This window comes from Crocodylus porosus, unplaced genomic scaffold (genome assembly GCF_001723895.1).
Source record: "Crocodylus porosus isolate Cpor-Errol unplaced genomic scaffold, CroPor_comp1, whole genome shotgun sequence".
NCBI classification, from domain to species: domain Eukaryota; kingdom Metazoa; phylum Chordata; order Crocodylia; family Crocodylidae; genus Crocodylus; species Crocodylus porosus.
The window spans coordinates 130,084,684-130,100,488 of NW_017728931.1; the positions used below are offsets into that span (position 1 = coordinate 130,084,684).

At 40.4% G+C, this 15,805-nt stretch overlaps 1 protein-coding gene across 1 annotated transcript in view; it reads right to left on the minus strand.

The window, feature by feature from the left end:
* Window positions 1–15,805, minus strand: part of SEMA3A (semaphorin 3A) — a 165,308-nt gene that overhangs the window by 30,941 nt on the left and 118,562 nt on the right. The window contains exons 6-10 of the mRNA XM_019543651.1: window positions 13,202–13,344; window positions 11,099–11,213; window positions 10,925–10,994; window positions 9,410–9,554; window positions 2,202–2,421 (exon numbers count right to left, since the gene is read on the minus strand). Of these exons, the coding sequence (XP_019399196.1) occupies window positions 2,202–2,421; window positions 9,410–9,554; window positions 10,925–10,994; window positions 11,099–11,213; window positions 13,202–13,344 (693 nt within the window). The remainder of the gene's footprint in view (window positions 1–2,201; window positions 2,422–9,409; window positions 9,555–10,924; window positions 10,995–11,098; window positions 11,214–13,201; window positions 13,345–15,805) is intronic.

The window sequence follows — 15,805 nt, forward strand, 5'->3', positions numbered from 1 at the left end:
GAAGAGTCAGGCTAACAAATGAGGCCTTCACTACAGCAGTTCACACTTAAGATTATAAAGGTTTTGCAAGCATTAACTTATCAGACATTATACTGTCATTCTCTGATGGAGAGCTGTAAACTCTCAGCAAGTTTGCAGATGACACCAAGCTGGAGGAGCAGTAAATACATTGGAGGGTAGGGATGGGATTCAGAGTGATTTAAACAAATTGGAGGTTTGGGCCAATAGGAATCTCATGAAGTTCAACAAGCACAAGTGCAAAGTCCTGGGGGTTACAGTGGACAATAAGGCAACAGTGTGCCCTTGCTGCCAAGAAGGCTAATGGCATATAGGACTGCGTTGGTAGGTGTGTTGCCAGTAGGTCAAGGAAAATTATTCCAGCATGAAGCCACATCTGGAGTATTGTGTTCAGTTTTGGGCCTCCCACTATAGAAAGGATGTGGACAAATTGGACAGAGTCAGTGGAGGGTAACAAAAATGGTGAAGAAGGCTGGAGGACATGACTTATGAGGACAGGCTGAGGGAACTGGTCTTATTTAGTTTAGAGAAGAGACGACTAAGTAGGGACTAATAGCAGCCTTCAACTACCTAAAGAGGGGTTCAAAAGAGGATGGATATAGACTGTTGTCAGTGGTGGCAGATGACAAAACAAGGAGCAATGGTATTAAGTTGCAGCAAGGGAAGTTTAGGTTAGATATTAGGAAGAACTCTCTCACTAGGAGGGTGGTAAAACACTAGAACAGGGTACCCAGAGAGGTTGTCGATTCTCCATCCTTGGAGTTTCTCAAGACCAGCTAGACAAAACTTTGTCTGGGATGATCTAGTTGGGAATGGTCCTACTTTGAGCAGGGGGGTGGACTAGGTGACCTCCCGAGGTCCCTTCCGACCCTAACTTTCTATGATTCTATGTAAACTGATTCTTCAGTTTCACTTACATGAAGGAAAAAAATGTAGCACATAAAAACAAATTAAATTATTGCTCAGTTTTACACAATAACATGCTGTACCACAAATATTTCATAGTTCAGTTTATGGTTTCTAAGAGCTGGAATGCTTTCTTTATAGCTGCATTTCCTTCAGTAAATGTTCTGAATTTGCTACACATGCAGTATGCTTAGTATACAAAACTTTGACGCAGATCTCAGTTTACCCATGATTTATGTTAGGCATCAGCATGAAGAACGCCTTGAGATTTATTGCTTTGGAATATGACCCTAAGTCTGGAATTGTGGATTCGTTGCTGTTGCAATGAAAAGACAGTTTTCCTATGAAAAAGACAGACATACAGAGAACTTGGTCATGTCTAGTGTGATGCTGAAGTCCAAAGGTTCTTGGGTCTGAACTCCATGGTGTGAGTAATAAAGCAATCATTTAAAACAAGATGGAAACACCAGCCAATGGGTGGAAGATCATAAATGATGTTGCTAATCTAAGTAGTTCCACTGAAGTCATTGAAGCTACCCAGATAGATGCCAGCTAAGTGTCGGCCCTCTGGTGTATTTTGTGCAGAAATGTATGTACAAATTGTTTTCTCTGGTTGTAAATTGCATTCTTTGCTGAAAGAATGATGTAAGGCTTAAATTGTAAGCCTGCACAAATGCTCTACCGGGGTGTCATTCTTCAAGAACATTACCCAATTTTCCTGGGATCTTTATATATTCCAGAATATTTGGGGCACTTTTTCTAACAGATTAGAAGGTTAGATATAGTCACACTGTAAAAATATTTAAAGGGAACACAAGAAATATTCTGAACTGGGATAAATACTGCTGGCACTACTTATGTGAATAGTTCCTAGGAAGTACTTCAACATAAGTTCTGCAAAATATCAAGATAAAAAGGCCCGTTATTAACAAAGGCAAATTAATATCATCACCGGCACCAATAACAACAACAGCTAAATTGAATCCTGGTCCAGTTCAAATCTAATGCAAAACTCTCAAAACCACTAGTGACTCTGGTAGTGAAGATTCACATCCTAATCCCATAATTTATAACTGTTAAGTAATAAAGGACACTGAGACAGTGACAGATATGTGTGCACGCACATACACAGTGCTGAACCTTGCTCAAAAATACCTACACAGGTACTCTATGCATGCAACAACGTGTTCTCTTCTTTTCACTACAGATGAAATCTTATCTAATGTCTGCTTCCTATTCCAGGTCAGAACATAGGATTCAGTTTCAAAGGCTCTTACCTGTTCCAATGAACATAACGTCGTACTGGCCATCCTCTGCATCTACTCGGTCTACTACTATCTGTGTGAACTGGTAATCCACATCTGTTTTGATCATGATAGGGCGGTTATTGATAGGGAACACAGGGTTGTACATAGCTGGATGACTTCTTGCAAATGTGATAACTTCATCAGGAAGGTCTTTCGTAGAATCAAAGCCTCCAAATGTTTTACTGGGACACTGAGAATAAGAAGGAGAATAAGTGAGGAATAAATGTACTATGAGTGCTGTTCTTTCACTTTCAGATACACATACTCCCCCTCTACCGCTAATATTAAAGCACAAACCAGGGTATATTCATTCAAAAATAGACACGGTATTAATATCGGGATCAAAAGACCTTTGGAAATTCTATTCCTGCTTTGGAATCAGCATAAGTTATGGCATAAATATTTTATGGTGCGTGTATGTAATCTTTTTTAATTATTATACTATGTGAATACTGTATTTAGTATGGAGACAAAAAAACTCATTTTGGAACACAGTATGAGGTGGTCAGGTGGCAGGCAGCTACTGCGACTCCAGCTCCAGCCCTGACCAGGGGTTGGGACCAGAGCTACAGCTGCTGCCTGCCCGCCCCACTATTTCTACCCTCGCAACATCAGGTCCCTGCCTTCTCTTCCTCCTTCTGTGCCCCCAACTGCAGCCTCTGACCTCCCTCTCCCCCACCGCTTACCTATGCTCTGGTGCCAGCAGTCTCTGCCCCCGTTCCAGCCCAGGTCATGGAGCCCAACCTCAGCTTGGTCCTGCTGCAGTGGCAGTTTCAGCTAAGTCCCAGAGCTGGGGCTGGAGTGGGGATGCAGCCTGCTGGTGCTGCAGCAAAGATAAGTGGTGGGGGTGAGGGATAGAGACTGTGGGTCCAAGAGAAGGAGGAGTGGGGAGCTTGAGACTGTGGGTGGTAGGGGGGGAAGCCACAAGGGGGGCTGGCAGTGGGAGGGGGGCTAGGGGAGGGGGACAGGCAGCAGGGGACAAGCTGCTTGATTCCCCAAGCCACCTACCCCCACTGCCTACGCCAGCATCTGCTTCCCTGACACTGCTTTTCCCACCACAGCAGTTGAGGGGAAGAACAATTTTAAGATGACGTTCCAATAATTCAATTCTATACATGGAAAAGTATAATGAATTTATAAACTATCCATATAGAGAATCTAATTATTGAGAGGTCAGTGTAGATTCTGGGGCATCTTGGATTTGGTAAATATAGTAATTAATTTTCAGTACTTTATTAAATAATATTGTCTTTTCAAATAGCAATACAGGAGCAAATGGGTGCTAAAATCATTGCACAAAAGACCAAAGATAAAAGCACACAGTTATCTATACAATAAAGCCTTAGCCAAAACCCATTCACTTTGGATCAAGCTCTATGGAGCTGAGAGTGAAACTCCAACTCTTTCAGCTCCTGATTATCTGGACACAGCCACATAGACCTGATCATCCATAACCTGTTGTGCCAAATTATCATAAAAACTTCATAGCTTGGGGTGGTGAATATAGTGATGTGTGTGAATTCAGACTAGTTGCCTCTATCCCTACTTGTAGCGAGCAGTTTAACAGTTGAAAGGATACTACTTTCTATTTAGGACTAAGTTGTCTCTAGTCCTTACAGTTGCACTGGATGAGGTTTTCTCAAGTCATCTTGTTTTAGGCTAAGCAATCTTGCGTCTTGATTCCATACAAAGCACAGGAGTGGCAGAGGCTGTGCTCTCTGAGGAAATTGGGAAAAGGGAAGAAAGAATCGGGGAGGCAGTAGGCAAAGCTGTGACTTGGACACCCAGAAGCACTGCCCCAGCAACTCAAAATTGTATTGGGTCAGTACACTTAACTACCAGGGACTAAATAGCTCATGATCTCACCTAAATTCTTTTCTGCTCAGAATTTCAGAGTATTTTCATGAGCATTAGAGATTTTGGCCTGCCTCTGTAAAGTGGAGAATTATTTTTAGCGCCATGTTACAGGTGAGAAAACCGACACAATGAAACTGGTAAACAGCTCATCCAAAGTCACATAGGAAAGCTGAGGACTTAAACTCTCCTGACAGCAAACCCTTGGACAGAAAATATCAAGTTCAAATGTAAAAAGTATGAGAGATTTTGTGGTGCTTGTGTTTACTGTATTTGATCCCAACATACAAATACCTACTAGGTGCTAAAATGATACCAAAATGCCCTGGGTAACTTGTCTTTTATTTACACCTGTAAAACATCCAGCACTTAAAGCAAAAACCTAGATGACAAAATGTAATTAAACAGGAATCCAAATCTTCCAGGAGGTTTAATAGAGAAATCAATTGTCTTTGCAATCACCTTGATCCAGAGTATTAATAATTCATCAGAAATGAAAAAAATCAATGCTGTCAAAAGAGGATGTGTTATATGAAACAGATGTATTGGGATGTATGGCTATGTGAAGTATAGGATTTCACTTTTTTGTATGTTTTCAAGTAAGGACATTTTAGGAAATTCCCTTCCTAATCCAGCCTAACATATTAATAAAGACTTAATGATTAAACATAATTACTGGACTAATCAGCATAAGAACAAGTTCTTGTTCTTACTGTCTCTATATTCTAACCCTTCTTATTATTACAATTATATTCTTCTGCTTTAATATTGATCACTAGAAAGATACACCAACGATGCCGAGAAATCTTTGAAAACCTTTAGCAACGTGGAAATCAATTTGAAATTTGATGTTTAAAAATTCTATTGTTCATTTCCAGAATCTGCTTTAGATCCCAAGTAATATTCCAACTAGTGTGTATTACTGATTACTGGGATTAATTAGATACCAATGAGTTAGAAAATGTATTTAAAGTGATTTTAATAGAAAAATGCTATACAAGTACTGAATATTGGTAATTGCATCTGGGCAAACACGGCAAAAAATCTAGGAATATTCATTCTAATTTTTAAATGAGTACATATCAGCTGTGTTTTGACCTTTTTGTGTTTGCTTTCCACCCGTTTTCTAGCAAAGGAGCTTGTTAGCTACAGCATTGGCCAGGACAGTACATTTTAGCAGAATGTTCATAAAAAGTCAGTTGTATCTCTATAATAATGAGCACTTGCAAGAAAAATCTGATCTTAGAGCTTAGACAGTGACATGGAGACTAGAGAATCAATCCCTTAGCACTCTGTGGTCTAGCTGGCTCTGTGCTCTGGGTGCATACTAAAGGTGAGGTAGACAGGAAGGTACAGTGTTTTTCTGTGTGCTTTTGCTGAAAATATTTGGAGAGAGTTCATAACAACAATACATCTAATGAAACGGCCTCATACCTCTTGAATCCATGTTAATGGCAACATACCCATTGAAGCAATGGCAAGGCTTCTTTTGACTTAGGTGGGACCAGGCTCAGACACATAGTCAAGAAAAGTATGTCTGCATTTGCTTCGCTTTATGCAATGGAGTAGCTCTACTGATGTTCATGACACTACTGAAATACTTACATTAAGTTTATCTATGCGGTTTAGTGGAGTGAGGCCTGTGTCTAATCTCCCTGCAGCAAAAGGAAGCCTTGGCATCATTCTCAGTTTCCTGTCAGTGCCTTTAATTTCAGCTGGTCAGTGCTTGTGTTCAGTTAAGAAAAGTAGGCTAGGACTCATCCCTGGCCAACCTGAAAGAGAGCCCAATATAACAGGGTGGCAAATATCTTGTTTGCCATGAATTTCAGCCGGAGTTCTGCATGCTCCAGAATGACGAAGAAAGAATGGATGTAACCTAAGGTAAAGAAAACAACTGGGATTTTGAGTCTGATTTACTAACCGAAGACAGGCAAGTTCATAAGAGGAACTTTGTGGAACTTGAGAGCCCTCAACACAGTAGGATCAGTGCAGATACAGACCTATTTACAGGGAGTACTGAATACTCCGTGAACTCATTCATTTTCCTTTGGTTTACTAGGGCTGGGCAAGCCACCAGATGCTCAAGGGCTTTGTTGGCACCTTACCTATGAAATTTCTCAAATACCTAAGCTGTGTTATTCTTCAGGGAAGGATAATGGTTTTGCTTATTGCCATCACTTGCACTGTTCCTGAATGGGGAAGCCACAAATCTAACACCTGAAAACCTTCAAGATCTTTCCTCTTCACCCTCAACAAATCTGCAAAAGCTGTTGAAAATAAATCAAATTTATCACAATTAAAACAGAAATCTCTGTTCAAGCATGAATCATTTCTCATTTTAAATCCAAATTCTGCCCTATTAATATGAGTTTTATTTCAGTGCCTACAAGTATAGGAATTATGTTTCATAACTGTTGATGAGGAAAAAATGCAATGAAATCTGAGTAGCTTTGTGTTCAGTAACATGTCTAAATGTAACTGTAGTTTTATAAAACTCTGACTCTTCAGATATGATCCACCCTGAGGAGAGAGCCTGTACAAAGCCTATTTAACACTTATGTCATACTTTTTTCTAGTGAAGAAAATGCTGCAGTGGCTATGCTCTCATCCTTGCACTTGGGGGATTGTTGTCCCGTTAGGCAACAAATTTCCCTTTGCGAGATTGGGTAAGTACTTAGCTTTTTTGTGTCTCAATTCCCCACTGGGGAGAAAAAAAAAGCACTTCCCTGCTTCAGAGCTGTGATCAGGTAGCCTACAGAAGTATCAAACATACAGCACATAGGACAGATCCACCTCTTAGAGCCACATCAACTGGCCCCCCGTGCAGCCCTGGGGTCCTAGAGTAATCCACAAGCAGCATGCGAGGAGGGCCAGTGGCCTTGCAAGCTGCACGGGGCACCCGTTCCCGCTTATGTCCTAGAGTGGCAGAGCGGCCGCCATGAGCAGCACAGGCCCAGAGCAGAGTTTGACACCCCAGCCTATATGAAAGATTGGGAGGAGATCATATGTTAATGCTGTTGATGTTTGCACAATTGCTGAAGGCAGAGAGATATTTGGAAGGGATCATTAGGATTTTAGTGACATCTGGTAGCTCTGCTCAGTGCTCATCTTCACCACTCTTGCACAAGCAACATGGTGACAATGGATCAAATTTTCAGCACAATCCATCTGCACAGCTGTAGCTGACTTTATTTTGTCCTATTGCGATATATGTCTATGTGCATATGTGTGTACAAAATGAAAAAGAAGATCTCATGGTGAATATATATACATACATATGTGTATATATTTGTACACATTACATACATACATATATATATGTGATAGTGTGAAAGAATTAATTAAATTGTAATTAATCAATCCATTGATTAATGCATGCATATTCATTCCAATTAAAACTGGTTTAATTAATCCTGGGACTCAACAGAATTTCAAAAGACAGGTTAATGAAAAAGAACTCATTAAAAAGCCTACCACGCTCAGATGGAGATGGCATGAGTTACATAAGGAATTAATCTGATTCTTTATAAGAATGGTGTTTCCATGGTTACCCAGTCAAGTACAAGGTACACCCCTTCCTCTTCCGCTTTACTGCCTAGGCAGCTAGAGATACAGAGGCTTCATAGCTCATCTCAGACGTATAGAACTTGGCATCATCTCGTGATTTAAATTTCAAAGGAAAGTACAAAAAAGTCTCTGACCAAGATCAAATCCCTCTAAAACTGCAGAGCTTGTGTTTTAACTCTGGGAAAGTTAGCAATCTCCTCAGCAATCGGTTCTATGGAAGGAGAAGAACTGCACAATTCAGTCAGTGGAGAAACATGCTTTTCTTTTTGTTAGGAAGTACTTTATGTTTGGCCAGTCATCTATGTTGCCTAACAATGGTATCACACATTTACTATGGAAGCCAGTTTTGAGACCAGACTTCAAAGACTAGTTTGTAGCCTGAAGAACAGAAAAGGACAGTATGTTATTTATAAGGTCCATAGGCTGCTATTGGTTTCTTCCCTGAACTATACTTCTTTGCTACTTTTAGAGGAAAATCCTTCTTGTAGCAATCCAGTTCAACCATATATGACTACCTTTAGACAACCAAAGATTTATAGATGCTAGAGTCGGAAGGGACCTCAACAGATCATTGAGACTGACCGCCCGCCTAGGCAGGAAAGAGTGCTGGGGTCAGATGCCTCCAGCCAGATGCCTATCCAGCCTTCAAGATCCATTGAGATCCATTGAGCCAGAAGAACAAATAGGACAGAGCATAATTGTCTAGCCCAGTGATTCCAGCACACCCCATGGAGCTCTGCTCTCTGTTGCCAAGATAATTACTAGTTTTTAACCAATGTAAATGGAATGTAACGTAAAGGTATAAGCAGTATATTCTGGCAATATTCTGACTTTATGAAGCTTATGCTCTTGGCTTCCCAATGTCCCAGCTTTACCATAAGTGGTAAAGTTTGCCCTCATCTAGTCTGCCCTAGGCCTGGTGGTTAGTGAAAGATGTGAGTTTGGGTATCCCAATGCTGAAAAGGGCCTAGGACCCACGTCACTAACTCTTGGGGCAAAAACAGCAACTACTAGGCAATTGCGCAACAAAGTTTGGGGTGGGGAGTCATCTTTACCAGGGCCCATATTCACAGTAAAAGTCCCATGAGGGCTGTGCTTTTCACTGAACTGATTGCCACTGTCAGTATGAGTTAACTGACTATCCTCTGGGTTTTCTGGGTCCTGAGATAGCACAGGTGTCTAACATGTAGCCCTGAGTCAAACGCCTAATCTCCACGAAGGAACCGGAGTCTGGATATACCTCTATTTCTAATGCTTCTTACTGTCTGTTGCCTTGATACCATAGTGAATGATACATTAGAAAGAGACAGACAGGTAGAAACATGGTTTTAAAAAAATGCCTGTGGGAGTTGGTAATTATTCCAGTCACTCTTCCATCTACTGCAGAAATGGTTAGCTTAATGCACTAAATATAAATGCTGTTCGAGGAGGGAACAGCTGTATTATTCCTTAAGAGCCAGGCAGACACTCAACAAATCCCACACTTGCTTGGGACTTTGCTCAGTCAAACTTTTATGGAAATTGATACAAACAGTGTCTGAATAAAGTGTGCAAGTTAAACACACAGATACTGCAGCTGCATATTAGAAATAGAAGCAGTAAATTCTGAACCTGAAGTTACTGCCAGTTTTCTTCTTCATTAGCCTGCCTGTCTCTCTCTTTCAGTTTCTTCTGTAATACAAATGCATATGCAGCGCATTTAACCATTTTTCACTATATTTCTCCTTTTACAGCATCTGATCACTGTGTAAACTTACAGTTCCTGGCCGTGGGTATGGCACTCGTCCTTGATAAGGAACCCACTGGTAGTTGGGGCCATCTCTGTGAGCATAGGGACCCAGAAACACCCTTCTCACATCAGTCATGCTGTACATACACACTGCCGACCCCTTGAAGATGTTACTAAAATGAGAGGGGGGGAAAAGAAAAATCAGTTTCTTCACATTATCTGTCAGTTTAATCACAGGGCAGCTGTGGGAGAAATGGCTTGTTGCTTTTTAATGTTTTACACGTATTGATTTTCAAAACTGACATGCTTTCTCAGAAATCCCCTACCCATTCCCTGGGAAAATTCAGTTGAACTGATACAAATCTCTTAGATGTTTTCTAAACTGAATGGCTTGCTATTCTACAACTGTTTATATAGGGTCAAAAACTCCACTGGAGTGAAGTTCAGTATGGATAATCTTAGGGTAAGAAGTGTTTGGCATGAAAAAGAGGCTCTTTATTGGAGATGGTGTTTTCAGATTTTCAGCCCTGGTTTTATAAAAGAAGTACTTTAAAAGAGGAGGAAGGACAAAAAAATCCCTTTTACAGCATCATTTTTAAAATGTAATCTACTGGTGCATATAAGAGAGGAAGAGATAACACACATGACTCATAATAGTGGCCTTCACGTGAAAGGCTCTGTAACCACTTCTTTGGTTTACAGAATGGTTTTCATGTTCCTCCTGATTATTCCTTTTTTTTTTTTTTTTAACTCATTTGGACAATGTACACTGCAATTGCAAGGCTCTGTAACCTGCTTTGGACAATGTACACTGCAATTGCAAGGCTTTTTCCAGGTTTGTTACAAGGACAGTAAATGCCATGTGAACCTTGATAACTCTTCTGTCTCATGTGTTCATCAAAAAGTGATATCACAATGAAAATAATGTGCCAGCTTTCCTGGCCATTGGTAACCATTCTTATGGAGGCATATTCAGCAATCTTTCCTCAGGCAACAGTGCTAGTGTAAGCACACTGAAATAAGTTAGTTGCACCAAGGATGTAGATGATCGAGGTAGGGGACGTTTGGAAATTATTACATTTTCCAAATGTCAACATTTGTTGCTGTTTTTAGCTTCTTATTGAATGGTCATTTACAATTCAAATAACAATTCTAAATTATTCTGAATTTTGGTGACCATTTTCCCCCTTTTTCCTCCCCAGAACTGGGGAGAAGGGTGAGGGCAAGGAGTTTGTATTATTTTACTAGGTCTACTCAGGAAGGACTTCAGCACTTTACCTTGATATTTAAAGACAGTGCTATAACAGAAGTAGGCTGAGAAGCTGACACATTCTTTCCAACTGTGTGGCCACTTGCTTTAGGGCGATGATGTACATTGCTCATAAGAAAAGAAACTTAATTCATTACCTCTTATTTCCACTGACTCCTAGCAGTTCAAAGGTTAAGAAAATGCTGTGCTTCTTAAGAACATTTTAACAAAGAGAGCTCTTTAAAGCTACCAGCCACACAGGTTCCCATACAAGTAAAATGATACCTTCTGTACCTGGAAGTTGTAAACACTCCGTAGACTATTGGATTTTTAGGGTCCTTTGAGTTCATTAGAAACACATCCTCTGTAATAAAAACAAAAAAAAAGAAAAACAGTAAAAACATGGCCATTTCAGTAGTGCAGCTACTAGATAATGGCTCTGTGATCAGAAGGATTTTGACTACTTACGGAGTTCATCAAAATGAGTATCAATGCCATTCGGCCCTGGCACAGAACAAATAAGGCGTGCTTTAAGGAAAGTTGTCCATTTATTAACAAGGCTTCTGTGTCCACCAAAGTCATTCTAATAGAGGAAATATTCTGCATTAGCTTTTGGAAATACCCCTGTTTTAAAAGTCAGTTGAATATTTTTTTGGGGGGGTGGGGGGAGGACTAATGAGTAAGAATGTGTTTACTTAAATATCACATAATCAACTGTTTTATGCACTGTAAAGACTCTTGTTTTATCAACACATAGATGCTTCAATTTACCATGGTGAATGCATTTGATATCATTACGTATTTGATACCATTTGCAAAAATGATTCCTAAAACACCCTAACTTGGAAAGAGAGAGAGAGAAATCTGGACAGACTAATATTAGCCTGTTTTGATTTGGAGCTTTTGTTCTTCAGGTTTCATACAAGATTTAACCCTACCCAACATTAATAAAGGTTAAACAGTTAATTATTCTTTACTGAAAATAAGCAAAGCAGACCCATATGTTTCAGTAGATCAAAGTAGTAGAGCTGGCAGGGTGGTGGCATAATTGCAGGGATGGGAAAGGCAGCAGACTAAAGACCCTGTGAAGGTGAGTGTATAATTTTTCAAACTCCAGTTTCTTGATTTTAAGAGATAATGACTTTGAACCAAAGATTAATGTGAAACTCTATCTTAAACACTGTGTTTACCAAGACTACCAATTTTCATGGGTATCACTTAATTCGTAAAAATCTTTTAAAAGGCTCCAAATAAAAAAAAAAAAAAAAGAATTTGCCAGTAGGGATGAATGAACCCATTTGCAATCATTAAGAGCTTGGTGAATTCTTGCCCATTTCTTGAATTTAGCCTAAACAATTATTTGACACTATCTTTAAGGCTAAGTGCAGACATTCAGGGAGGTAAGGGGGAGGTTGGATCAAGTAAAAAATGGTCACCTGATCCAACTTATTTCATCCAGATGTAGACATTATACTGAGACCTGGTCTCAGTGATCGGAAATCAATCTATATCCATAACTTTACAGAAGTTCTGCACAAATAGACTGGTCTAATAATAAGACAGTACCAAGTCTAAAATAGACCTTGACTGATGGATACTCAAACATAATCTAAGTTAGGTTGCACTTTTCCTACCTGCCTTTCTGGCAACCGGCTGTTTTCAGCCCCCTTGGCCACTTCTCTCCCACCAGCAAACCAGCTTCACACTGAACTACCCATCCTGCAAGTCACTATGGGTGCTTTTATCGGTGTTCACTGCTGCCAGTAGCCAAGGAAGTAAGTATGAGTGAAGAGAAGGGATGAGGAGAGTAGGTTTGCCAGGAGAGGATGTTGGGGTGGGTTGCTAAAAACAGCCCCTAGTCCTCTCTCCAATGTGCCCTGTGAACCCTGTAACCCCCCTGATCTCACTAAACCCTAGGACCCCAGCAGCCCCCCACAGATGCTGCATGCCTCCCGCCCTTCCGATTCTCCCAGTCTGTCCTATGGATGCTGCCTATGCCCCTATCACTCCCATGGATCCTGCTTGCCCCCTCCTCATCCTCTCGTAGACAACCCCCAATCCTGCCCTGCTCCCTGCAAGCCTACTTCCCTGCCTCCCAACCTCAATTCCCCAGCCCCGCTCACTGGAACTTATCTTAGATTGGGTGCCCATTTTTAATGTGATCTAACCACCACCTAACACCCCCCCCTACAAATGTCTGCACTTAGCCTAAGGGGTTTATCTTATATGGGAACTGAAATGTATCAAATACATAAGAAAATTTGTAAAACTCTAGCCTAGCTGGAAGCAGGAAGTGCCGTATTTCTTGCAGATACCTTTTTAGAAGTCAGGCAGTTCTGATAATTTTGGTACAAGGCATCATAAGCTTGTGCTGCCTCTCCAAACAGACCAGAATTGAACCTTAACCTCTACTTGTCTCCTATGTTTATGTGAAACTATGAAAGACCTCAGCTTCACTACACTGCCAGTGCTAATACAGAATAATTTACAGGAAAGAAAACGAGTTAGTTATACCACTCTCACAACTTAAAATAAGGTTATTCAATCTCACTCAATTTGTCATTATTTTACCTTACAGATCTGCCCAATTCTGGCATGGGTGGCTTTTCCAGAGTGCTCCCCATCAATTGCATTTTCCCGGAAAAAGAAATAGATTTTGTCATCTTCTGGGTTGTCACTCTCAGGTATTAAGTGGACACTAATAAACCTGGGATCTGAAAAGAAAATGCCAGTGTACATGTCAGTACACAGCGAGTTAAATCTTTTGTCTTATTTATATGATTAGAAATCCATCATCAGTCTTATGTCCCATGAACCATTTTTTACATCAATTAAGCAACTAGAAATGTATTGTATTTTTGGACAGCCCCTCTCAGTAATACATGAGCGTTATTTACCTTCATCTCATATCTTGTAACTCTACTTTAGGAAGCAAATGCAAATGCTATAAAAGAGAAAAAAATCAAGAGGAAGAAAGAAAGAATTGGAAAAAAACAAGATGCCAAGCCTCAAGCATTAATCTTTGATGCTCCTGCCCACCTCCATTTCCTCCTCCTCCTGCCCTCACCCCCACAATCATAAGTGTTTGATCTTTGAACCCACTTGCTTGGATAGGGCCTACACCATATACACTCACTTGCAGCTTATACCTCCAGTAAATAGCAATGCTGGATATGGGTAATTCAGAGCATATGAGGCAAAGTAATACACATGATAAAAGAAGTAAAAAACCACAAAGCAACTGGGAAATAGGGTTAGATCCTGCAAATAAATATAAGCTGTGGATGATCTGGCCTTCTATTGCATTTTAACTCAATTTTTCACCATTTTCAGGACAAAAGAGGCATATCAAACAGTATTACCACCCTGCTATTCTCCTTAAAGTATTTTACATCCTGCTGAGATAACTAACTTTGAACTACAGTTAACTACTCACAGTCCTATTCTGATATGAAATTATGAAGCTGTTTGGGGTATCAGTTATAACAGTGTATTTTTAAGGTACTAAGTATTATTATGTATTATGTATATTAGTATATAATCATAGTCATAATAAGTATGTATACACAGTGCATCGCAGTGCTGTGTAGCGATACCTCAATTAGTTCCCGCACTGTAGTGCACTCTCACTGTGCCTGAAGAAGCACGCCTATGCCTGAAATCTTGCAGAGAACAATTTTTTCCAACTATTCAGTTGGTTTTATAAAAGATATCACATTAATAACCTTGTCTTGTTACCTGAATTAATTTTAATATTGAATAACATTATCTGGGTTAAGCAGCCCTACTGCTTGAGGCACAGCACTACAATAATACAGTTGCACTGCTTTGCAGTCTGAACTACTAACTTTGCATGCTATGGAGACACAGCAGACCTAGCATGGATATCTCTGCGTCACCTGGTATAGACAAGCTTGCTGATTCACCCTGGTCTGAGTAGTAAGTCTGTGGTTTTATCAAAGATGTTTCTAAGCGCAAGGATCGATGAAATATTATACAGTAATTATGTGTATGAATATATTGATGCATCTATATTTATGTATGCACACACAGGCAGGGGTGAACACATACAAACCAAGTACATGGTGATAGCCATGTGATAAACTGTAGAACCAGGCATTTTGGACCATTTTATCTGCACTTGACTGATGAATGCAGCCCTTCCAGGACTAATTCTAACATTGCAGATCACTGAGGAACTTTAAACAGGTGCAATATATTTAAACAAACACATACACTACAAATGTGCTACTCTTCCCTTTTTCTCCCACTCCCCAAATTACATTGGCCCAAGATCCAATATGGATATTATTTGGTCCCACACCAGTAACATATTTAAGATCAAATATCCTATTTATGATCCACAAGGGCTTCAAATAGCAACTTTATAGCATTAAGAATCAAGGGGAAACCATTTCTAAGAGTCAGATGATTTGTTCTTACAGATTTGGCTGGCCATGAAATATTAAATTCCAGAATACATCAGTGTCTTATCATGCATCAAAAAACTAGCTTTGCACTGGATTGTGCCACCCCCATGAGTAGTCCAGCTGAAGTCAGTGGTGCTGCTCATGTGAAAAGGGGTTACCTAAGGTGCTCCTTTCTAAATATTTATGAATTTCTAAATGCATTATAATTGTCTCCCTTTCTCCCTAGGGAGTCTGGCTTTACAGTAGGAAAACTTGACACAGAATAAATAATTTAAAAAGAAAAATATTTCTGTAGCACAACTGTGCCCCATGTGTGGCCGTGATGCCCCCCTGATGGCCATACGGTTCTTGCCCTAGTCTGTCTCTAAGGTACCCTCCTTTTCCTTTCACCTGCTACACTCTGATATTCTAAAGAGATGTAGAAAGGGAGACTGCTCATAGGTCTTAGAGCAAGCCTTGAACTATCTTCCTGCAAGCAGGTCCCACTCTTTTAGACCCACTGCCCCCAAGCAATCCTTCCTGGCCCATATGTGCCCCAGGGTACCCACTGCCTTATGGGCTATTCACTGCCACCCACCTTCCCTACAGCTGTGCCCATGCCTGGCAGGTGTTGCCAACCGTTTTCATAGTTTCTAGGGCGGGAAGGGACCTGAGCAGATCATCTAGTCCGACCCCCTGCCATGGCAGGAAAGAGTACTGGGGTCAAATGTCCCCAGCAAGATGTTCATCTAACCTCCTCTTAAAC